The following is a 23,441-nucleotide window of genomic DNA, read 5'->3' as shown; positions in this document are numbered from 1 at the left end:
GTTAATTACCAATAGTGTCCAGTGTCTTTAAAATGTGACATTTTTTACAAGTACCTCAGTTTCTTCATCAAAGGCACTGGACACTAGTGGCAATTAATCAAAATACTCATTAGCATAAAACTTACTTAGAACGAGCAATGGAGAGCAGCTGTCGATAGGTATAACACATTGTGGAAACTGCTCCCTCTGAAGTAACGTATAGTTTTTGAAAAAGACCTCACTGCAGTATTTGATCTATATGAAAAAGTCTTCAGGTCTGAAGCCTTTCTCAGACATCTGGAAGCACACAAAATTGTGCAAAGGATGTTTTTTCTTTCGTTATTTTCTTGCAAATTCGATTACCAGTATTGAACCCAAATGTTCACAGGTTTGTTCTTTTATTCATAATGTTGAGATACAGCAAGTGAAAATACTGGTCTTAGACAATACCAATAGTGTCCAACAGTGCCCTTGGGGTTCAAACAGTGCTGATAATCAATTTATAGGTCCATCATTTGATTCTTTTTGTGTTTAGTCGACTTTAAACAAAAAACATCTTCATAGCTGACTTTTCACTTTCAGACAGTTACTCTAAACTCCCTGGTCTAGGGGCCTTCACTTCCACATCCCATCCATACCATTTATGATCAGTCAGCTTAACAGCCCCCCCCCCCCCCCCAAAAAAAAAAAAAAAAAAAAAAAAAAAAAATGAGTCATGCAAAAAATACTGAACCCATTGGAATTCCCCGGCGGGTAATAATCAAACAAAAGGGGCCCCGCTAGACAAGCAAGATTAGATTTGAAACAATGATGAAGAGCACATAGTCTGAAGCCGCCCCGGATAATTTAAAGCATGTTCCCCCACACCCCACCGTCTTGAAGGGCACATAACCCCCCTGGGTGGATAAGATCACACGTGCGAGCAGTCTTGAGCGCTCTACATGAGCAGGCAGCCTATAATTACCAACATTTTTAGCTGAAACATTCCGGTAAAAGCATATAACCATGGAGGAACCGCCCTATGGTGTGCTGATAATAGTTCACTTTGATTGAGAGTGACAGCGGCAATGAGAATGCGTTTAAAACCCGGGTTGGGCTTCCATCATTTTCCCCCTTTTGTCTTATGCGTAGTCTCGACAGCGCCATGCCCCGTCAATGACCTTTTTCATACACTGCTCATCGTATTGTAATTTGTATTTATTTAAAATCTTTAGAAATAAACATAATGATTAAAAGTTGGACAGGGGCTGATAATGTAAACGAAAGTTGTTGTTTTTTAAACTGTCCGCTGAAGATGTGTAACCTGCCAACGGTAAAATATAATTATATCATTATAAAAAGGAAATTGCACTCAAACGCTTATTAAAATCACACAACAGTAAACATTAAAACAAAAGCAAATCTAAAACCTTGCAAAAACAACACCAATAAAACTATGTAAAAACAGGAGGCAGGTAAACAAAATTAAAAACCCCAACAAGACAAAGCCCCAAATGATCCCCAAAGCCCAACATTAATGAACTAAAGCCAAAATAACACTGGTACCAAAGAACATATTTGATGAAGAACGTTCGTCCTCTGTAAGTATACTCTATGGTGAAGAAACAAATCATCCAATTCCATTAAATTAAATTCTATTATAAAAACTCTATTCACTATTTTATGTTTTTCTCGCTGGATTGAATTACAACTATCAACAGCTCTCCATTTGTCGTTATCAAGTAAGTTTTTACGCTGACAAATATTTTGAGTATTAAAGACACTGGACACTATCGGTAGTTGTCAAAGACCAGTCTTCTTACTTGGTGTATCTCATCATATGCATTACATAAAAAAAACCTGTGCAAATTTGAGCTCAATATTCGTCGTCGAAGTTGCGAGGTAATAATGAAATAAAGAAAAAACCTTGTCACACGAAGTTGTGTGCTTTTAGATGGTTGATTTCAAGACCTCAAATTCTAAATCTGAGGTCTATCAAATTCGTGGAAAATAACTTTTTATCTCACTTCAGAGGGAGCCGTTTCTCACAATGTTTTATCCTATCAACCTCTCCTCATTATACTCGTAACCAAGTAAGTTTTATGCAAATAACTATTTTGAGTAATTACCAATAGTGTCCAGTGCCTTTAAACGACACCAAGAAATATACAGTCTGCAGGCAGACAAAACGAGATGAGTAATAGAGAACAACGGAAACGAGAACTGGGAGGCAACACATATCGTAGCCCAACCATTGTACGAAAATAAAAACCATCGTTGATAGACAGTTTTAAAATATCTAACACAAGGTGGCGCTATCGATAGCCAACACAGACGCAAGTTTAAGGACAGCTATCCTTAAACTTGCGTCCGTGGTGGTGCACAAAACAATAAGCCAAGAAAGCCTAAGTCATAAAGAAAACTTTGAAAAAAATTGCTTACAATATTTGCGTTTAATCTCTAAGCCTTTCAAGTTATATTGACTGAACAAACATTTTCCCCGAATCAATTTAGCTTCATGTGGTTGAACCTCAATTGAGCTATGCTCATCCACAATAAAAACACTCCTGAATGATTAATTGTAAACTTCATTGTACATTAAACTTGTTTTAAACTGTCAGCCCATATTCAATAATAAACCACCCGAATCCCACTGCAGAAACAATAATACTTTGATTTCTGATCTTAGTTCGAGTCAAGTACAGTTTACTGATCAAAGCGGGTTTCCGACTGCCCATCTTCAACCATCAAACTAAAGTATGGATAGCTGGGCACAAACTGCTCACTGGCGAAGTAGTTCTCCCCACTCCTATCTTTGGGTATCAGTCCGCTCATTGCTGCAGCTTCTTCATAACTAGGCGGTGGAGCTTCCAAAGCAACAGCTGCAAGGAAAGTAAAAGAAAAGTGAAACCCACAACTTGTAGCCTTTACTGACATCCCGTTGTATCCCAGATACCCTGATTGTTGGCAGGGCGGGATGTGAACCAGCATTCAACAAAATAACTCAACGAGCGCCCTCTATACAACCTGTGTAGATTATGTGTGGACTAATGGGTACACTCTAAAAAACACTCCAGGGTTCCATAAACGACCAGGATTTCTTGTCCATTGGGTCTTGCCACTGTCTAGGTCACCAAACCATGACCCGGAATTTGTGCCAGAATGATACAGAATGGGTCTAAGACGCAGAATTCGAGCGAAATCTGACTTCTTAAACCAGTTTCCGGGGCAGCCTGTCAGATCTTTTGGAAATCGGACTCCGGGAGCTTTTCAAATCAACTTTCAAACAAAACTGTATCTCAGTGGCTATAATTTCAAATTGTATACCCGCGTTCGGTTGTTCTCCGGGGTATGGTGGCAACTCGGTCTCTGCTCTGGTCCGTGTGGCAGGAATCCTCAGCGGTACGTTGCCTACCTGTATCGTAAAGTTCGTCTCACGATTTGCACTCAAGATCTGTTCAGAAATGAAACAAAAAGAACGTGGACATTTAATTCAAAACATGAATGTATAATATTAATTATCCTTCCCTTAATCCCTTTCCCATCTTTTTTTATAAATAGATATTTATTTGGTTGTATTTGTTTACGCCTCTGAAGAAGGTCCGGTTTGGATCGAAAGCTAAGGCCATCTACCCTACTCATTGTATACATTCAGCATTTGAAAAACTCGCTGCCTCGTTCTCAGTGTTCGGTCCAATTGTGGCCTGTGTGGCCAAACGGCACCGGACTCAAGTTCCGGTGTTTCTTCGAGAGCCCCGGTAATGTTTGCGTCATTGAGCAGGGTGCTTCTGTCCCCCATAACTGTGGGTGCGTTCGTTTAGCTTCCTTGGGTCGACCCCGGTGTGTGGCAGGGTTTTTTCCATGACGAACGTGTGCAGATAATTACCCACGTTCGTCCTGGAACAAAAAAACGGCCCACTCCGGGGTCGACCCAGGGAAGCTAAACGAACGCACCCATTGTACAAACTTCTTCTGATATAGCGCCCTCTTTTGAATCATCCTCCTCCAGCCCATTTTCAATATGGGTGACAGAATTCAGTATGCACCTTTAAGATTTCATGTTCCTACCTGGACACGATAGAGCACGTCGATGATGCCGCACCCAGGAAGACCCGAGGGTGGTACCGGAGGGATACGCAGCGGGCCGATGCTGAAGTCTGTCACCCTGCCCCTCGGACATGCTACAGAAGCACTCACCGTGGCTAGTGTGTTCTTTTTGACGTTTTGATGAGATTTTGAGTGGAATGTTATGATCTAAAAATCAAGAAGAAATTGAAGCTTAAAAGGGGTTTGTAGATCATGTTTTTGGACATGACATGAATGCCTACTCACTCACTGTGAATGAAGATGTATGTGATATAAATTACCTGTATAAGTTTCAGCTTCATAGGTCGTCAAGTTTTTGAGAGAAAAAAAGTGAAAATCACAGAGCAATGTTTTCAGGAGAGTCGCATAAATACGTTGTGCATGCTAAAATTATTTCCGTGACATTTTTTTACTAATTTCTCATAGCACCTCAGCAAGTAATATTTTAAGGAAAGCTTTCTACCATCATTATCTTCAAATCGTGTATAAAACTTAATGTAAATCTGAGGACATTGTGTTTTGTGTTACAAAAAGTCCCCACAGTACCTCGGCCATGACACCCTAACTTTAAATTCACCTGGAAGTGGTATTTTTTTCAAAATAAAGCTTTTGCCACTAATATATGTGTTTTGATGAGTGGAATGTGAATAAACAGTTAACTAAGGTTTTCAAAAATCAGTTCTTATGTTATTTACATGTTTTTTGTACGTTTCAAAAACAGATTGTTTTGGGTTTTTCCGGCAATGCCGACCAGGTGTATTGCTGCTGAATGCAGAAAAACACTTTTTGAAACGTACCAACTCACGACTTGGACGTACATGTACTTTGCACGTGTGTTTACTATACGCATTGCAGGCAAAGTCTGCCTCGATTGACGTCACAAAAGGGGTAGGCGGAGTCAGCCCCCAAACAACTTTATATATTTTTTAAACATATAAATCGTGACAAACAATTACTAAACAAATTGTTTTATTGTTCGGTAGCATATACTCTTATGTTTGAAAGAAAAAAAATCTAATTCTAGGTGACTTTAAATCATGATAATAACCAGTTTGTATATAGCGCTTTTCACACACGGAGGGCGTCTCAAAGCGCCTCCAACATTATATTTCATTCCTTAAACTATCTCAGCTCCCTGGGCCCAATTTCATAGAGCTGCTAAGCACAGAAATTTGCTTAGCATGACATTTCTTCCTTGATAAAAACAGGATTACCAACAAAATTTCCATTTGTTGCTTATTGCTTGTAACTGGTCTTCAGCTGTTGTTTGCTTATCCTGAAAATCACGTGGAAATTTGGTTGGTAATCCTGTTTTTTATCAAGGAAGAAGTTTCATGCTAAGCAAATTTTGTGTGCTTAGCAGCTCTATGAAATTGGGCCCTGGTGGGGAGTATGTAGTGGGAGTACCTGCAATAGCTTGCTGTATAGCGTTATTCTCTCAGTGCTGTCTCGGTTATCCACCTGTCCAGTTACGACTATGCTTTCACCTGGAACGTATCCTTGCTTTGACAATCCGACGGATATTTCATCAGAGACCATAAGTGTACACCCACAACAGTTGTGCGCTTCTGCCTTCGCGTTCACTGCCAACTGTGTGAAGAATAACATTTTACAGGGAAACTGTACTTTTGGTTTTAACTTTGTGTGTTGTCACTGTATACTCAGTACTTTCCCGAGTATTGTGGGGGAAAAGCAAGGCACAGGCGTATTACTCGGCTGGGATTCGAACCCACGACCTTTAGCAATTCTAGAGAAGTCTTATGGAAACTGTTAAAAATATGGTTTCACCCTGTAACTGACAGCGATGTGTGTTCCACGGTAGCGCCCACACTTACGTTTCCCGGGTCACATGCATAATACTCCAGTGGGATTCGAACCCACGAATCCCAACTAGAATCCCACGTATTACCAGCTAGACCACCAAAATTGCCAAGAAGCTAGAGGCGGTTCGAATCTTGTATATTTTAGGCCACACAGGGAAATTGTTAGTTTTGAGTCAAGTTATTGATTTCCAAAATCTATTGTAATGAAAAGTTCTTCGCTAAGCGATGCTGTTGACTACCATACATAACAATAATTATTATTGTGGTGATGATGTCCAGTGAGCTTGATCAATGGGGGTAATTCTAATCCCGAATTTTCACTGTAAGAAGATTTACTGATTTGAGGCTTTGGTTCTGGTCTTAACTTATATTTCACTGACTTCAAATGTAAATCACAGTCTACGTTTATACATAACAATAATTATTATTGTGGTGATGATGTCCAGTGAACTTGATCAATGGGGGTAATTCTAATCCCAAATTTTCACTGTAAGAAGATTTACTGATTTGAGGCTTTGGTTCTGGTCTTAACTTATATTTCACTGACTTCAAATGTAAATCACAGTCTACGTTAATCTCAGTAATAGTAGATCTACTCCTTCTTTTAGATAACATTGGTTTGTTGCCTTCCTATTGAGAAAAACGAGCCACGAGAGGGCGGCATATAAAGCACTCTTCTGACTTCGTTGGCGAAAAGTACAATAAATAAATTTCTTTGATTTTCTGGGTGCAATTTTGTTTTCTGTACATGAACATTACCTCTGTCATAGTAACTTTAATTAATAACTTTTTCTTCGAAATCGATTCAAAAAGAAAATCCTTAAAACAAATCAGGAAAATATTGGAGAATCCGGAAAATATTTAAGAATGGAAATTCTAGGGCTATTAAAGGGTTTTGGTACTTTTTTAAACACAAAACACAAGGTCCACAGATTTTCATTAAACGTACACCGTTTTAAGATAGAGATACTCATTTCTAAAGAAAAAAAAATAAAATAAAAAACTTACATCACCTCAGCGAGTAAATTTTTTCAGGGAAGCTTTCTACCATCATTGCCTTCAAACTGTGTAAGTTTAATGTAAATGTGTGGACATTGTGTCTTTTGTCCTACAAAACGTACCCAGACCCTTTAAATGTACAGAAACATTTGCTTATCTGGTTTCAATCTCTGAAGTCCAAACTTAAACAAACCTTGGCTTCGGGAATGGTGTTTAGATCCAATGTTGGCCCACGCATGCTGAACAGTCTCTTTGTCTTGAACTCTTTGTCGAGCAGTGTCCTCTTGAGTGATACGGTTGCTTTGGCTTTATACCTCACGTAACCGTATTTGCCTTCGAATGTGGCTGGGAGGTTTTTACGGGGAAGTTGAAATTGAAATGGATAGCCGTGCTTCCCTGGTGGGACGTGTAAATTCTGAGCACGTTGCCCTGGAATTAAATTGCAAATTTTATACGACTGAAAACAATCAAGAAAGAAACCCGTAATATAAGACACACACACGATAAATAAAAATCGCCGCTAACAAAAACATGAAAAATTCATTAACCCAATTAGTATATACAATACAATACAATACAGTACAATGGGTTTTTACCCATATCGTATAGTGCCATTTCATTTAGACCACAGCGCTTTAGACAAACAATAGCAATGCAAATAATACAACAAATTAATGAACAATAAAGCAATAAAAGATGTTCTTTAAGTGAACTATCAAACTGCCATTTATCATGGTTAAAAAAAAACACAATTGTGTTGTGTTACTCTGCGTTTGAATTTAGTTTAAATCCAGTTTTCCCTGATTCCTGTGAGGAAACCGCTTTGGAAACATAATTTGAAGGCAAGGTCGTTTACCCGCTGAGTTTTTTACAACATAGACTGGTCCGCTGTCTGAAGGGAATTTCCCATTGAATCGTACACACAAACCAGTCTTAGGCTGCTATGCTGTTAATATTGTTTTGCGCACCTGATCCAACCTGTGCAATATGAATGGATCCCTCCCTGGATGTTTAAACTTTCACAAGTTTGTTATCTCAATGGGAGACTTTGGGACGCTAGGTGGCAGCAGACTTACCAGGTAAATTTCCATTGTTTACGTAGTTCTGAGCGTGCGCACATGCCCGGGAACATGGATTTTAGTAAGTCTGCTACCACCTAGCATCCCAGATGTCTGCCATTCGGTTCTCATAAAGAGCATCTTATGGTTACTTAGTTTGCGTGCTCAAATAGTTCATTGCGTTTTGATACAGTACTATGTATGTACCTGGTTTGAAGATAATAACGGTCTCATCAAAGTACATCTCGGTTAGAGTGTGCGTATGATCGTCAGTTGACCAATCTGTCTTAGCTTTCCCTCTGAACCGCATCCACATTTCTATAATGATGGTGGGTTGAGAAATGGAATGCGTCAAATGGCTATAAAGACTTAAAAACTAAAAGTAAGGTCCTCGCTATGTATTTGTCAACGTAAACAATTGAAACCTGATGTTTAGAAGCAGTCAAAATGTGTCAAGGGTCTGGCACTATTTTCTTGTGACTCCGATGACTGAACGAGCTTGGTACACGTTTGGCAATTACTCAAAACAAATATTTACTTATAAACTGACTTGGTAACGAGCATTAGAGAGCTGTTGATAGTATAAAACATTATGGGAAACGACATCCTCTGAAGTTAAGTAGTTTTGGAGAAAGGGGTAATAATTTCTCACAAAAATATTTAAAAACTTTTAGCTATAGAAGTCTTTTATTTCTATCTGAAAGCCCACAAATTCGTCAAATAAGGGTATTTTTCTGTCATCATTTTCTCGCAACTTCAATAACCAATTGAGCCAAATTTTTCACAGGCTTGTTGTTTTATGCTTATGTTGGGATACACCAAGTGAGAAAACTGGTCCAACGTGTTTCACAGGTTTGTTATTTCATGTACATAATGGTTCGCCCAAAGTACGGATACCGGTTTGGCAAATTATTATTACATTTTGGCAAGATCACACACATACTTTACACACATATTATTCCCCTCATCTCTTTTGCCCAACAGTGTATCACTTACTTTGGACAGTCTTCAATCCGACATGATCACTTCTGTCCACTTGCAGAAAAACCTTCCCTCTGATGACGTCACCGGATGAAAACACCGTCTTGTTACTGTCAAACACAATCTGCATATTTTTCAGTCTGCCCATGTTTTTGTCTTTTTAATTTCTTCCAGTGTACTGATTGACTTCGCGGTACGGTCGCTTAAAATACTTAGAGTTGATATTCTGGAACCTGTGAGAAGTTGCTGACGCACTTATTACATATTGCGTTTTGAAGTGGTCTAGCCTCTAATACGCTAACAGCTTAACTGTTGATAAAAAATGGCCAGACTTTAGGAAATGCAATAGTCAATACCACAGTTCCGGGTATACTGGAGTGAACTTTAAACGTTACACTGGAACGGTGCGGATCTCATGCAAATGATGTCATTATTGACTCAATTTTTGGTCAGTTGCATCAAAGGAAATCTATAACTGTTGATACCAAAATAATAATTGTGTTAATGTTGTCCTCTGTTCCTTATCTATCAAATCAGGCTGGTGTTTTATATCACATTGTTATTTGCATTTTAAAGGTATAGTTATTACAGACCATGTAACACTTGTTTACAAAAAAAGGTGACCTAGTACGTTCAAGGTCATATCCTAGCGAACCAGATACTACACTAATCATATGGAATTTTTGTTTACATTTTGTATCTGCATCATCCGTTTTTAGACTTTGATATAGTGTCGTTCAAAATAAAAATAAAAAACCAAATAATAAACCAGCCAGACTCCAAGTTCAAAAAGTGAATATACATTTCAGCAAAATATTGGCATTTTAAAAGGGCCAATGTACCCAAAATGCGCCAGGTTTTCTTAAGTCAACAACCCCAGGGACACAACATTTGCAATCTTTTCGACACGCCATAAAGGCATATCCTTTATTTACATTTTTTTTTTCTTTTTTTTCTACTTAGGCCCTTTTCGAAACCACGGCTTCGGCTTTGGATTCGGCTTCAGGCTCCGTCCTCTCGTCTGAAGCCCTGAGCGCGTACCGCGGGGCCAAGCTAGCCTGAGCCGAATCCAAAGCCGAATCCGTGGTTTCGAAAAGGGCCTTAGTTTTACTGCACCAACGTTTATTTATAAACGCAAAGTACCCCCACTGTTGATGAAATTATGTAATGGAAACTCTGAGCAGCGGTGTAATGCAAGAGTTATTTCTCAAACATGAGTGTTTTTTCCAATTAAGTATATTTGTAGTCAAGATTTTGAGGTGCTGTAACATTTTTACGTAAAAAAGAAAAATTAAAATCTGTGAAACGTTTCCCCTTGAACATTAGCTTAAATTTTCAACCCTTTACACAGTTCGCAAACACTGTGCATAATACTTTTTGACATGACTTAATAAATGCAAATTTCTCAAAAACTACACAACCTTAGTAATATTTGAAGGGAAGCTTTCCATTATCATTATCTTCAAACCCTGTAAGTTTCATGTAAATCTGTGGGCATTTTGAAGAAGTACCCAAATCCTTTAACATGAAGAGTTGTTATAATAGCATAACAACGTATGAGTGACTGATGGTAAGGGGAGAGGTTCGTGAAGGTGGAAAGGGTAAGTTTCAGGTACGCGAAACGAGAAGGGTCTGGGTCGTATGAGGAAGAAGAGATAAAGTGACGGGGAACGCCTTAAACATGGAGCCCGAGACTCCCCAAATATCAATGAAGAAGTAGGTTACTTTACGGTATAAATCAACAACATGATTGAAACAAACAGTGGGTTCCATCAATTACCAAAGGTGTACGATCCCTTTAAGCTGACTTCAATCTTCAAGCCCCTACACTTGTGTAGGAATACAGTGTACATAGTAACACTAATAAACTGCGCCAATAAAGTAGCTAAACACTTACAAATAGTCAGATTTATCGGAACCTGAATTAGTAATTTCTGCACATTTTGACACATCTTGTGTTGCATTGAAATAATGTTACTGAAAGGAAATATGCAGCGTATAAAGTACACATGTAGAGGTTTTATAACCAGTGGCTTTTCTCAAACCTAGGCTTAGGCTCCGGCTCAGGCTCCACGTGCTGATGTTGGTGCAATTGCGCACTAGTAATGCAGGTTAAAGGCCGAGCTGCGTACACACCGCGCGGAGCCTAAGCCTAAGCCTAAGCCGGAGCCCGAGCCGAAGTTTGAGAAAGGCCCCAGGTCGCCATAAACCTTTTTGAAAAATAGTGGACACTATGGCATCGCACTGTTTGGATTGGGTGGATATGATCAGATTTACCCAAACTTATAGACGATGCGACCTCTGACGTCACACGATAACCATAAAATGATTCGCGCGCATACCGCCGGGCAAAACCTTTGTGTTTTGGCAGCCACTAGAAAGTGTATGCAATCCTACCATGACTATGCGTCTTTTTGCCCGGTGAAACATAATGTAAACAGTGTTTTGTAGATGGCGGTTTGAATGTAAACTAAATAGGTCGCGTCGTCTATAGTGTTATAATATTGTGTCTGCCATACCTCATAATGCCGGCTTCATAACACTGAAGAAGTGTATGGCATTGACGGGTTTTTCTACTCATATAGGGTGTGTTCGTTTAGCTTCTCTAGGTCGACCCCGGTCTGTGGCAAAAAAATATTCCAGGACAAACGTGTGCAGATAATTACCCACCGTGTTCGTCCCGGAAAACAAATTTCGCCACACACCGGGGTCGACCCAGGGAAGCTAAACGAACGCACCCATTGTAGTTTATTGTGTTTTCATGGTTCAATAGACCTGAAAACTAACATTGCTCCCTATGTTTACTACAAGCGACCGGTGTCATGTCGTAGTTGGATTGTACAGGTGTACATGTATATATGTATAATGCAACTTCTAAGTGAAAATACAAGCACGAAAAATGCTTCGAGTCACAATGTTTGCACACGGACTCGACTTGTAAACATTCGATCGTTTCAGAGGCGATTCAGGGAACACAAACCTCTCAAGCAATAAGACAAGCTAACAAAATAGCCTTCGATTCCAGAGGTTTGTACACTCGACTTGTTGATACCCGTTTTAGCGACGAGCAAGGGAGACATGAGCAGACTGAAGGTACTGACTATTCTGTTCGATAGCACTACGAACGTGTTTGCTCCTGGTGACGTCATCAGTGGACAGGTTATCGTCCAGGTATACGCAAACCGCGACCAAGGTTTGAAGAATGTACAAGGTGTGTATAATTTATGTAATTTATATCATTTTATACAAAATCCAACAGCGCAATCGCCAATTACAGGATTGATACAAATATTAATATCAAACATTATAAAACCAGTTAAATTTAACAATAAATTAAGGAAGTAAACAAAACATAAAAATACACATACACACATGGCAAGAGGGGAAAACCCATTGAGAACAGACAGAAAACATGAAAGACCCAATAGGAAAATTACTGTGACTTAACACTAGGGAGGCAAGATGAGTGAGGGGGAGGGCTGGTACACTTGCTTGACTTGGACTTTGAAGGCAGAGATGGATTGGTGGAAAATGTCGATGGAAGGTTGGTTTGGGAGATTGAATTAAACAGGAAGGTGAGACGGTGTACGAAGCCCTTTGTAGTGGCATCGATCCTGTTTTTTTTAGGGACAATGAACAGACCATATTTCACTAAATTTTGAAACTGGAAACTCTTTGGCAATTTCCGGTTCCGGGTAAGGTTTGGCTTGACCCATTTCACGGCCAGCTTTACCTGGAAAATGTGCCACATAGACCCAGATTTTTTTTTTTTTTCAGTTCTGGGTCAGCGGATCCTGTATAGAGCCATGTTCAGGCTAAATTGGTCGTCGATGTTGGAGACAAAAATAATGGGGAAAAAAAATAAAATAATTCCCATAGCAACGAGAAATTGCTCACTCTATGACCTTAACAAAAAATGGGTTAATATGTTTTAATTGGAGTTTTCTGCTCGGTTTATATTGTTTATCTGGTGTGTAGATGTCTAGTTGGTACTGTCTAGTCCTTGGTTATTTTGCTGTCCCTTTCTGTTTGTCTTCTGTCCGTTGTTTTTTGTGTTCTGCCCTGAAGATTTGTCGTTTAATTTTTTTGTTTTTTTCCTGTGATTTATTGTATTTGTATGTTTTTTGTTGCATTATGGAATAAAAAAATAAAAAAATAAACTAACATTGTTGCATTATGTAATTGAGTGATTTTAATGCATGAGAAAGGCTTCAGAAACCCTTTTTTAAAGTAATTTTACAATGGGTGAAAATTGTCCCCTTCCTCTTCAAATACACACTTAAAAAGGGGTAGTTTTTAACAACAATAATAGCAACAATAAATGACGACAATAAAAGGGGGTAGTCTCTAACAATAATGGCCTACTTGTAGAGTATTTACCCAAACTACACTATCCCTTCAGCTCACATGACCGTAATGCAACATTCAGCGTGATCATTTGGCCGTGTGTAAAGATATTGGAGTTTAAGGCATGCGTGGACACTATTGGTAAGTGTCAAAGACTAGCCTTCACAGTTGGTGTATCTCAACATATGCATAAAATAACAAACCTGTGAACATTTGAGATCAATCGGTCATCGAACTTGCGAAATAATAATGAAAGAAAAAAACACCCCGTCACACGAAGTTGTGTGCGTTTAGATGGTTGATTTCGAAACCTCAAGTTCTAAATCTGATGAGGTCTCGAACTCAAATTCGTGGAAAATTACTCTTTTCTCCAAAACTAGGTCACTTCAGAGGGAGCTGTTTCTCACAATGTTTTATACTATCAACCTCTCCCCATTACTCGTTACAAAGTAAGGTTTTATGCCAATTATTATTTTGAGTAATTACCAACAGTGTCCACTGCCTTTGATGTATAAATTAATACATCGTCACCGAAATTGTTTTAATTTTTTTATGTGGTTTATTTTTGTTATCCTCAAGGTATATGGGTGAAGTTTAACGGCAAAGCTAAAACAAGATGGATTACTCCTGAGAGTCAATACGACGATGGAGTCAATCACCATCCTTCATCACGTGATAGTAAGGTTCCACACTCCAAGAAGGAGATGTACTTTGAAACCGTCTCCGTCATCTTCGGTAAAGGTATCGTGACCCTTCCTTTTTATCAGTTACTTCAAGGCACTGGACACGTTTGGTAATGGTAGACTTTTGGGACGCTTGGTAGTAGCAGATTTACCAGGTAAATCCAATGTTTTCGGTAATGTGCGCTCAGAAATTAACTTGGTAGGTCAGCTGCCACCTAGCGTTCCAAAGTCTTCCTTTGTCAAAGACCAGTATTCCCACTTGGTGTATCTTAGCACATTATAAATCTGTGACAATTTAGGCTCAAGTTGCAAGAATAGTAAGAGAAAATATACCCTTGTGAAAGTTAGTGTGCTTTAGATGCCTGAGAAAGGCTTCAGGCCTGAAGTCTTTCTCAGACTCAAATATTACTTAAGTAAGAAATTGCCTCTTTCTCAAAATGTCCAGGCTGGGTAACGGCTGTTGTGTATAATCAAGACCAAATTCAACTAAAGATAAAACATCACTTTTAATACAATAATCATTTTTATCAAACATTGCAGGGAAACACGAACACGGTCATGATCAGCTGAATGTTGAACCAGGAACTCACTCCTACCCCTTTTCATTTCAACTCCCCGTTCGCATATTGCCGTCTCCATTCGAACACAAATATGGGTACGTCAGGTACAAAGTGAAGGCAACGCTGTCACTCATCAGGAAGCTATCCAACAAATCCTTCAAAGCAGAGAAGCTGTTTAGTGTGGTAGGACCAATGGTGGACTTGAACACCATGCCACAAGTGCAGGTTTGTTTGAAAAAATATAAATAGTGCACATGAGTTCATTTGGGACTTTATTATAAAACCCTGATATGTGATAACTGGGGTGGATTTCACAAATGTAGTCCTAACTTAGGACTAGTCCTAACTTAGGACTAGTCCTAAGCAATGCTAAGAGATAGGACTGGTCCTAAGTTAGGGCCAGTAACTCATCCTAACTTAGGACTGGTCCTATCTCTTAGCATTGCCTAGGACTAGTTCTAAGTTAGGACTACCTTTGTGAAATCCACCCCTGGTCATACTTGTCTAAGATTTTATTTCATAATTTTAGAAAATTGTGCACGGGCGGGGTCAGGTTTGTCAATATTATTATTACACGACAGACTAAGGCTCATTTTGTGTACGAGTTAATTCGGAATTCAATTGAGACAGCGGAGCAGTCTATGTTGTAAAAAATCCAGCAGGTAAAATCCAACCACTCAAATTTTATGTTTCTTAGGCGTGTTCTCTTAGAAGTCGGTGGAAAGGGGATTTTAACTGAATGCGTAAGCAGAATACTTCAAAAGAACCAAATAAGTAGTGCTATAAGTGGCAGTGTAATGCACCAAGGGTAAAAACAAAGGCAGTAAATTCTACAGAACTTTGTTGTTGTACTTGTTTCCAGTTGGAAGTAAATGAAACGAAGGAGCTTGTCAACTGTTGTGGATGTGGATCCACTGTGGAAGAATCAATTACCGTCGGTTTACCAAAACAAGGCTACGTCCCCGGAGAGAGCATATACCTCACTGGCCAAGTTGACAACCGTGACAGGGAAGAATCGTGTGATTTTAACGTCAAATTTATACAGGTACAAATTTAATGGATATTTTAAAGACACTTGACACTATTGGTAATTGTCAAAGACTAGTTTTCACAGTTGGTGTTTCTCAACATATGCATAAAAATAATAACAAACCTGTAAAAATTCGAGCTCAATCGGTTGTCGAAGTTGCGAGATAGTAATGAAAGAAAAACATCCTTCTCGCACAATGGTCACACGGAGTTGTATGCTTTCAGATGCTTGATTTCAAGACCTCAAAATTCTAAACTTGAGGTCTCGAAATCAAATTCGTGGAAAATTACTTCTTTCTCGAAAACTGCGTTACTTCAGAGGGAGTCGTTTCTCACAATGTTTTATACTAATAATAATATAGCGCTTTTCACTCCCGAATGGGTGTCCCAAAGCGCTTCAAATTATTACCCCTGGTCACTGGGCCTTAATTCATTCCTTAAACCATCTCAGCTCCCTGGGGAGTATACAGCCTCGTGCAACAAATGCGCTACTCGGCTAAATCAATCACAAGAACCATCTCTGCCCTCACAGGTCCCCATTTACCCCTGAGTGGAGAGAAGCAATAATGGTTAAGTGTCTTGCTCAGGGACACAAGTGTCACGACCGGGATTCGAACCCACACACTGCTGAACAGAATCAGCAGAGCTTGAATTCGGTACTCTTAACCGCTCGGCCACGACACCCCACACTATTAACCTCTCTCCATTACTCGTCACAAAGTAAGGTTTTATCTTATAATTATTTTGAGTAGTTACCAATAGTGTCCATTTCCTTAAGTTCTAAATCATTTTTGTTTCTGCAGAGACGATTATAGAGACGTTTATATTTTGACAATGTTTCTTCTCCAGAAGTCAACGTTTTATTCGAAATCCAACAACAAAAACGTGGACAACATCATAAAGAATGTGAGGTACAGAGTAGCGACTCCGCGGGGTAGAGTGACAGAGTTCAGCCTGGGCCCGAGGCTCATTCCTCCGGTACCACCCTCGGGTCTACCTGGGTGCAATATCATTGACATAGAATATTACATTTGGGTGAGTTGAAAATAATAATATCAATTATACATTTTACTAATAACAACATACATTATATATCACCGAAACCATTAATAAGTGGGCCTGCAGTTGAACATAAGGAAGACAAGGTAAGGCCTATAACATGTCTCAAAGCAATACAGAGGGACAAACTTGAGACTGACTGACTTTAACTATAATGGTCATGGATTGATGACAATAGCTTGCAGAAACAACAAAGTTAGAAAAGCTCTGGCCTGGAAAGAACTTCACAGCATGAAGAGGTCGTGGTGCACAAACATTATAAGATGTTCTTCTGAACCAAATGAAAGTAAAAAAACACCACATCTTAACGCCATTGGGCACTTTCGGTAAACAGTATTGTCCAAGGCCCACACTTCGTGTATCACAACTTCTATATAAAATAAAGCCTTTGACTCAGTTAACCACGAGCTCATGTTTGCAAAACTTAGCGAACTCGGTGTTGAGGGTGATGTACTGAGACTCATTGAAGACCTGTACCTGAATGCAAATGGTCAACTCCGATGGAAGGGTCAACTCACACAGGTTTTTGACACCCCAGCTGGTGTGAGACAAGGCTGCCCACTCTCTCCAATACTTTTCAGTCTCTACACAGAATGCTTGATGAGGGAGTGGTACTTCCGTACAGCACATCTCAGAGCCCCCGATGTGAGTGGTCTCAACATCAAAGAGCTGAGATCTGCTGACGATCTGGTCCTGATGGCTCTCTCCAGAAAGCATGCTGAGGACATGCTTGCCATTCTTGGAGTTATCTCAGAGGAGTATGGCCTTGTAATACATCCGGGTAAGACAGAGTACCTCGTCATCCAGAAGGTTTTAACAGATTCGACAATCGCCTTTCGTGGAGCCATTATACCACGTGTCAGCAAGTTTCGCTATCTTGGCACAACAATAACTCACAATCTCAATGACAGCGAAGAAGTCCGGATAAGAATAGGGATCGGAAAGGCAGCACTTCGGAAGTGCAAATACTTGGCATCTTCGCGTGTTTCCCTTGACTCAAAGTTACAGCTAGTACAGTCTTTGGTAATTGCCAAAGTACTGTATAACTCCACCACACTCACCTTCAAAGCAGCTGACCTAAGCAGCTGACCTAAAGCGCTTCGATGCTTTTGGCAGAATGATTTGGCGAACCCTAATGGGCATAAAGTGGTCAGACTTCATCACAAATGAAAGGCTGGCTGAACTGATTGGTGGACGGTGGTGTCTCACGAGTGATGAGGTCTTAGAGCGGAAGGCGAAATGGTGCGCTCATGTGATGAGACAGGGAGGCCTACCCAGCGCAGCTATAGATGGTCTGCCTACAGGCACATTTCGAGGCAGAGGCCGCCCTAAGCTGCGCTGGATAGACAACGTCACAAAGTGGAGTGGAAGAAGCGTCAAAGAACTGAGACGAGAAGCGATTGAAAGACACCAGGTGATGGCGGCAACTCCAGGAGTGCGCCACCATTACAACCTGAGGACGAAAATTTAGGCTCCATCGGTCATCGGAGTCGGGAGATATTAACGGGAAAACCCACCCTTGTTTCCGCACGTTTCGTCGTGTCATGACATGTGTTTAAAATAAATCCGTAACTCTCGATATCGAGAACTGATTTTGTTTTAATGTTTTCTCAAAAAGTAATTAAGCATTTCATTGATTAATATTTCAAGGGAAGTCTTTCACCATTAACTTCTGTAAACCCTGTAAGTTATTTGTAAATCTGTGAATTTTATTTTTGTTTCTGGACCGAAAGGGTCCAATAGCTTTAAATTTTCGTCGAACTGTTTTTATCATGCAGTGTTTGAGCGTCAAGAGAAAGTGGAAGTTTCCAATAGTTATTGGCACGGTGCCTCTTCGTGCTCGACTGCCTGAAGGATTCCCCCCAGCGCCACCAGCATACACACCCAGCTCCTCGGCCACTGACACGGCACTACATTCTCCCGTAGGGATGGCAGAATCGGGTAAGATTTGTACCTATCCCGTCTTTTAGTTCGTGTTTGAAGACAATTTCCTTTCTTATATGAAAGAAATTGTAAAATAATTGGTACCGTTGATTTCGAGAAATTTCTATTCTGTATTAAAAAGAAGAAAGTAATGTTGGATGGGAGATCGCAATGGTACGGGCACCCTTAAAAGCAGTGGACACTATTGGTAATTACTCAAAATAATTAGTAGAATAAAACCTCACTTGATAACGAGTAATGGGGAGAGGTTGATGGTATAAAACATGTGAGAAACGGCTCCCTCTGGTGTGCCATAGTTTTCGAGAGAGAAGTAATTTTACTCGAATTTGATTTCGAGACCTCAGATTTAGAACTTGAGGTCTCGAAATCAACTAAACGCACACAACTTCGTGAGACAAGGGTGTTTTCTTCTTTCAATATTATCTCGCAACTTTGATGACCGATTGAGCTCAAACTTTCACAGGTTAGTTATTTTATGCATATGTTGAGATACACCAACTGTGAAGGCTAGTCTTTGACAATTACCAATAGCGTCCACTGCCATTAATAGACCGATCCATTACGCCCCACCTCCTTACCAGTTGACCAATCACAGCCGCGAAACCCGATCAATAGAAGTGCAAAGATCACCAAACGGTTCAAATGGTGATCAGATTTCGCGGTCGTGATTGGTCAATGATAATTGGGCCTGGCTTAATGGATCGGTGTATTGCCACAGGGGGCCGTTGCCACCTATTCCTAGGGCTGAAATAGGGCTACCACACAGTCCGTAATGATGTAGTCAGCCATATGAGCTTGGCTCTTATAGTAGAATACACTACCTTCTCAAATTTGTTAACAAACAACCAGATCATTAAATTTTTGTTGAAATTGGTGATAATGAGTACTGATTTGGTTTTAGCCTGACATATGTATGTTAGCACTGTATACAAGTGCCATGACCAGGATTGGAACCCACACTCCGCTGCTGACAAACCTCAGGGCCAAATTTTATAGAGCTGCTTAAGCAAACAACTTTGCTTAAGCAAAAAATTCATTGCTTAGTAAAATCAAATTACCGGCCAAGACTGCATTCAGTTGTAATGCTAAGTAAAAAACAGCTTAATACTAGTCATAAGCAATGTATATGGCAGGACATTTTGGCCAGTAACATGTGTAAAATAAGCGAGCTATTTTCGTAGCTCTATGAAATTGGCCCCGGAGCTTGGGTTCGGTCACCTAAACCACTCGGCCTGTTTCGATCAGTGGCTTCTGTTATGATTCTGAGGAACATAAATTCAACTTTGCTTAATTTCTTTCTACCAATCTCCAGCGTTTGGTGTTGAGGCTCATCCGCCGAGTTACGTGGAGGCTGTCGGCCAAACAGTTAGACTGACCAACGAACGGAACAACGGGGAGTACTTTGGTGATGACCAGTTCGTGCCTAGTTATCCGTACTTCAATCTTTCGGTTGACACGCCAACAGATTCCCACCAATCTCTTGAAATTTAAAGAAACACGTTGCCTTGGATCGGTCGAGTTGGTCTTTGAAGCGTTTGCAAAACAACCGTTGAAAAATATTTTAAAAGTAGAATATATAATTATCCACACAAGTTTCACTCAAAATTGTGTGGTTTTCCTTTTACCTCGTCGACTAACACTGTCCGCCATTTATGGGAGTAATTTTGGACTCCCATAAAATAATGGCCGACCGTGTTAGTTCGCAAAGTAAAAGGAAACCACGCAGCTTCGGTGAATATTTGTGTTGATCATTGTATTCTACTTTTACAATACTTTCTAACCATTTATATACATTTTATAACATACGGTTACAAACGCTTTTCAAAGACCAACTCAACCGTCATGTGTTCCTTTAAAATGATACTATTATGTGCACTCATTGCATATACTCTTCAAACAGTGTAAGTTTAATGTAAATCTGTGGACATTGTGTTTTTTTGTCAGGAAAAAGTACATAATTATACCCTTTAAAACAGCAGCAATGGTTGCTTTATCAGCACCCTGTTTCCATTGGGGGAGGGGGGGTCTCCATGATAATGTGACACCCATGGTGTCAATTCTAACACGTACCGTTACATGCATATCCAAACATAATGCACAAACTGCATGCACACGACCTCAAGCGCAAGCTGACAAACCCCCGACCAATCATAGCACACGGACAGCAATACGTCACTGCACTGTTATCCAATGAAACCATTTCATCAAATAAGACCAGTGCCTGTCTTTATCAATCCTCATAGATACGACTGGGGACCACTGGCAGTTAATGATAGTGATAGTGATTTGTGGTTTTGCATGTTTGATGTACAAGTGACCTCGATCTCAAACTTGAAAACAATGTTTCCGGCCCTACCACTTCCTCTAAACACCCACCATCAACAACCACAATGTGCTACTGCAAAGAAACATTTAGTTTCTCTTTCATTCTTGTTAGTATCTTCCGCTTATTACACAATATTCGAAAGAAAAAGACAGGGCTTTACTTTGTATCAGTTTCGGTTCTCAGTCCTTCACTGAGTATGATTTATCAGCCATAATTAAAGGCACTTGACACCTTTGGTATTAATTTGTCAAATACCAGTATTCTCGTGTGTACTTGGTGTACCCCCAACATATGCATAAAACAACACTACGAAGTTGCAGAAGAATTAAATAAAAAAATCCCTGTTGCATAAATTTAAAGAAAGACCAGTCTTCTAATAAAAACACATCTGTGAAAATTTGAGCTCAATTGGTCGTCGAAGTTGCGAGATAACAGTAAAAGAATTAAGAACACCCTTGTCGCACCATGGTCACACGAAGCTGTGTGCTTTCAGATGCTTGATTTCGAGACCTCAAAGTCTAATTATTGGGTCACAAAATCGAATTCTCGAAAACTACGTTACTTCAGAAGGAGCAGTTTCTCACAATGTTTTATACTATCAACAGGTCCCCATTACTCGTTACCAAGTAAGGTTTCATCCTATTAATTATTTGAGTAATTACCAATATCACTGCCTTTGATAATGTGCTTTCAGATGCTTAAAAGGGGCTTCAGGTATATGGAGTCTAAACATTTGAGTGAGAACCCTCTTACTTACAAAATACTTCAGAGGGGGCCGTTTCTCACTATGCTTTATACTATCAACAGCTCTCCACTGCTCGTTACCGGTTAAGTTCATGCTAACAATTATTTTGAGTAATTACCAACAGTGTCCAGTGCCTTTAAGGTTAGTTAATTCAAGAGCATTGCTTATCACTCAGGCTAACAAAATTAATGTGCTAGTTATATCAAACTTTTACTTTGTGTGCTCATGGGTTCAGCATGAGGTGTACGTCAAGAGCTCTGAGCGGGGGTGGGGGGGGGCATTATGGAGGGCCGAAACAAAACATTCAAACCAGGATGACAAATCTGGTTATTTTGATGGTCACGGCATGTTTAGAATAAACACAACAAAACCATTTAGAACTGAAAGTCGGTCAAATTGTTGACATCTTGTTCAAGTTTATTTCCTGGACCGAAAAGGAAATCAGGTTTGTAATTTAATGCTATGTAGACGCCCATGTCCTTAAAAAGGAAACAATGAAAAACAAAATCATTGCGTCAAGAAAATGCAATTGCGCATGATGGTGTATAATACGGAAGATTCATTGTACAGGGTGCTTATTATTAACATTCAGATTTAAAGCCAACTAACCGCCACCTTTTCTTTGTGAACAGCTGGAGAAAAATAATGGCCGACAGCTTAATTTTTCGTAATCGCGGTTTGGTGTTGCTGGTGTTGCTCGCGGTCGTGGTAACTCACTTTGCCGATGCTCAAAGTCAAATACTCGTCGAAGGGCCAGACGACAAACATGTGATTCTCGGGGGAACAACAGAGCTGAAAAATGTACATTGCAAAAACCACTAATATTTTTCATCCCGGTTGACCTGCAAACGCAATGGAAACATCGAGCGTCTGGAATGGTTTATAATGACAGAAGTGCCTGTTCCAATACCAACTTTCGTGTTTGTGTAGAAAACCGCGACGCTGGTGACAAGTTAACCACTCGACTGGAAATACGAAATATAAATCTGGAAGATGCGGGGACTTACTCGTGTGAGTACTCTACTAACGGGCTTGACTTTACTTTCCTAGCAGAGGGCATTATTGTCGTATCCAGCCCTGTCATTGGTTCAAGTATGGACCCGTCATCAGCAGACCACACCACTAGTAAAACATTCACACCGTCAGTCACAACAAGGGAACGGTTGATACTAGCTACGCCATCGGGTACAACTTCACCAGCCGTTAACATTGTGATTATCTCAGCTAGTTCGTGTTTTGTAGTCGGGCTTGTCATCGGTGTTCTAGTTCTTCTGCTTCGAAGGTTCCGAGGAACGTCGTCTCAGCAGCGTGGTCAAGCACTCTCCCGACAGAGGACCCCGACGCAGGACCAGGCATCAGTCGTGTTTAGTAAAGGTCGAGCTGGTCCAACTTACGAGAATGAGGGCCCTGCGATGGAAGCAGCAGGCTTCGCGTCGAAGACGGTGTACGAAAACGCACATTGTTTGACCGACAACATCTACGATGACACTGTGGCACAAAGAGCGATCCCTTCATCTATGAAAGACTGTGAGGATCAACAAGTCTATATGAACCACCAGGTACAGAAAGGAAAGCCGCATCGGGGACCGCGGAAATGATCGAGTCCATACAAGTGCAACTCATGTCACCCTTTTCGGCAAAACTTACAATTCGGCTGATTAGAATCGACAGTGTGCAGCTAAAATTAATGTATGTACACTGACGACACTCAGATCTACGTGTCTTTTAATCATGGCATGTCTTGAATGTGTCATGAGTTTAAAATGGAACAATGCTGGCGAAAAGTTATTATTTTATGAACTTGGATAATCAAACAAGAACACGACCACAATCAATCCATTCT

General features: G+C 40.1%; 2 protein-coding genes across 4 annotated transcripts; one reads left to right on the top strand and one right to left on the bottom strand.

Annotated features, from left to right (window-relative positions):
• Positions 1-1,158: 1,158 nt before the first annotated feature.
• LOC139941711 (arrestin domain-containing protein 3-like) lies at positions 1,159-11,500 on the bottom strand. Of its 2 annotated transcripts, XM_071938322.1 has the most exons (8): positions 11,425-11,500; positions 8,921-9,214; positions 8,132-8,242; positions 7,060-7,295; positions 5,452-5,634; positions 4,027-4,212; positions 3,286-3,412; positions 1,159-2,840 (listed from the first exon to the last, which is right to left on the bottom strand). In XM_071938322.1, exons 2-8 carry the CDS (start codon positions 9,051-9,053, stop codon positions 2,665-2,667), a joined length of 1,152 nt encoding a protein of 383 aa, XP_071794423.1. In that variant the 5' UTR covers positions 9,054-9,214; positions 11,425-11,500; the 3' UTR covers positions 1,159-2,664. The 2 variants fall into 2 exon arrangements, with proteins under 2 accessions (XP_071794423.1, XP_071794422.1); XM_071938321.1 differs by lacking the exon at positions 11,425-11,500 and having other exon boundaries at positions 8,921-9,345.
• A 235-nt stretch (positions 11,501-11,735) lies between these two features.
• On the top strand, positions 11,736-22,241 carry LOC139942263 (arrestin domain-containing protein 3-like). 2 transcript variants are annotated; one of them, XR_011786650.1, is made up of 8 exons: positions 11,736-12,116; positions 13,832-13,993; positions 14,476-14,720; positions 15,358-15,540; positions 16,374-16,559; positions 18,362-18,524; positions 19,840-20,428; positions 22,231-22,241. XR_011786650.1 is itself a non-coding variant. In XM_071939057.1 (7 exons), exons 1-7 carry the CDS (start codon positions 11,984-11,986, stop codon positions 20,016-20,018), a joined length of 1,251 nt encoding a protein of 416 aa, XP_071795158.1. In that variant the 5' UTR covers positions 11,736-11,983; the 3' UTR covers positions 20,019-21,845. The 2 variants fall into 2 exon arrangements, 1 of the variants encoding a protein (XP_071795158.1); XM_071939057.1 differs by lacking the exon at positions 22,231-22,241 and having other exon boundaries at positions 19,840-21,845.
• Positions 22,242-23,441: the final 1,200 nt, after the last annotated feature.

The sequence above is a fragment of the Asterias amurensis genome, chromosome 9, assembly GCF_032118995.1.
Source record: "Asterias amurensis chromosome 9, ASM3211899v1".
Lineage (NCBI taxonomy): Eukaryota > Metazoa > Echinodermata > Asteroidea > Forcipulatida > Asteriidae > Asterias > Asterias amurensis.
The sequence above is the reverse complement of the archived record's forward strand: the minus strand, read 5'-3'. Positions and strand labels throughout refer to the sequence as shown.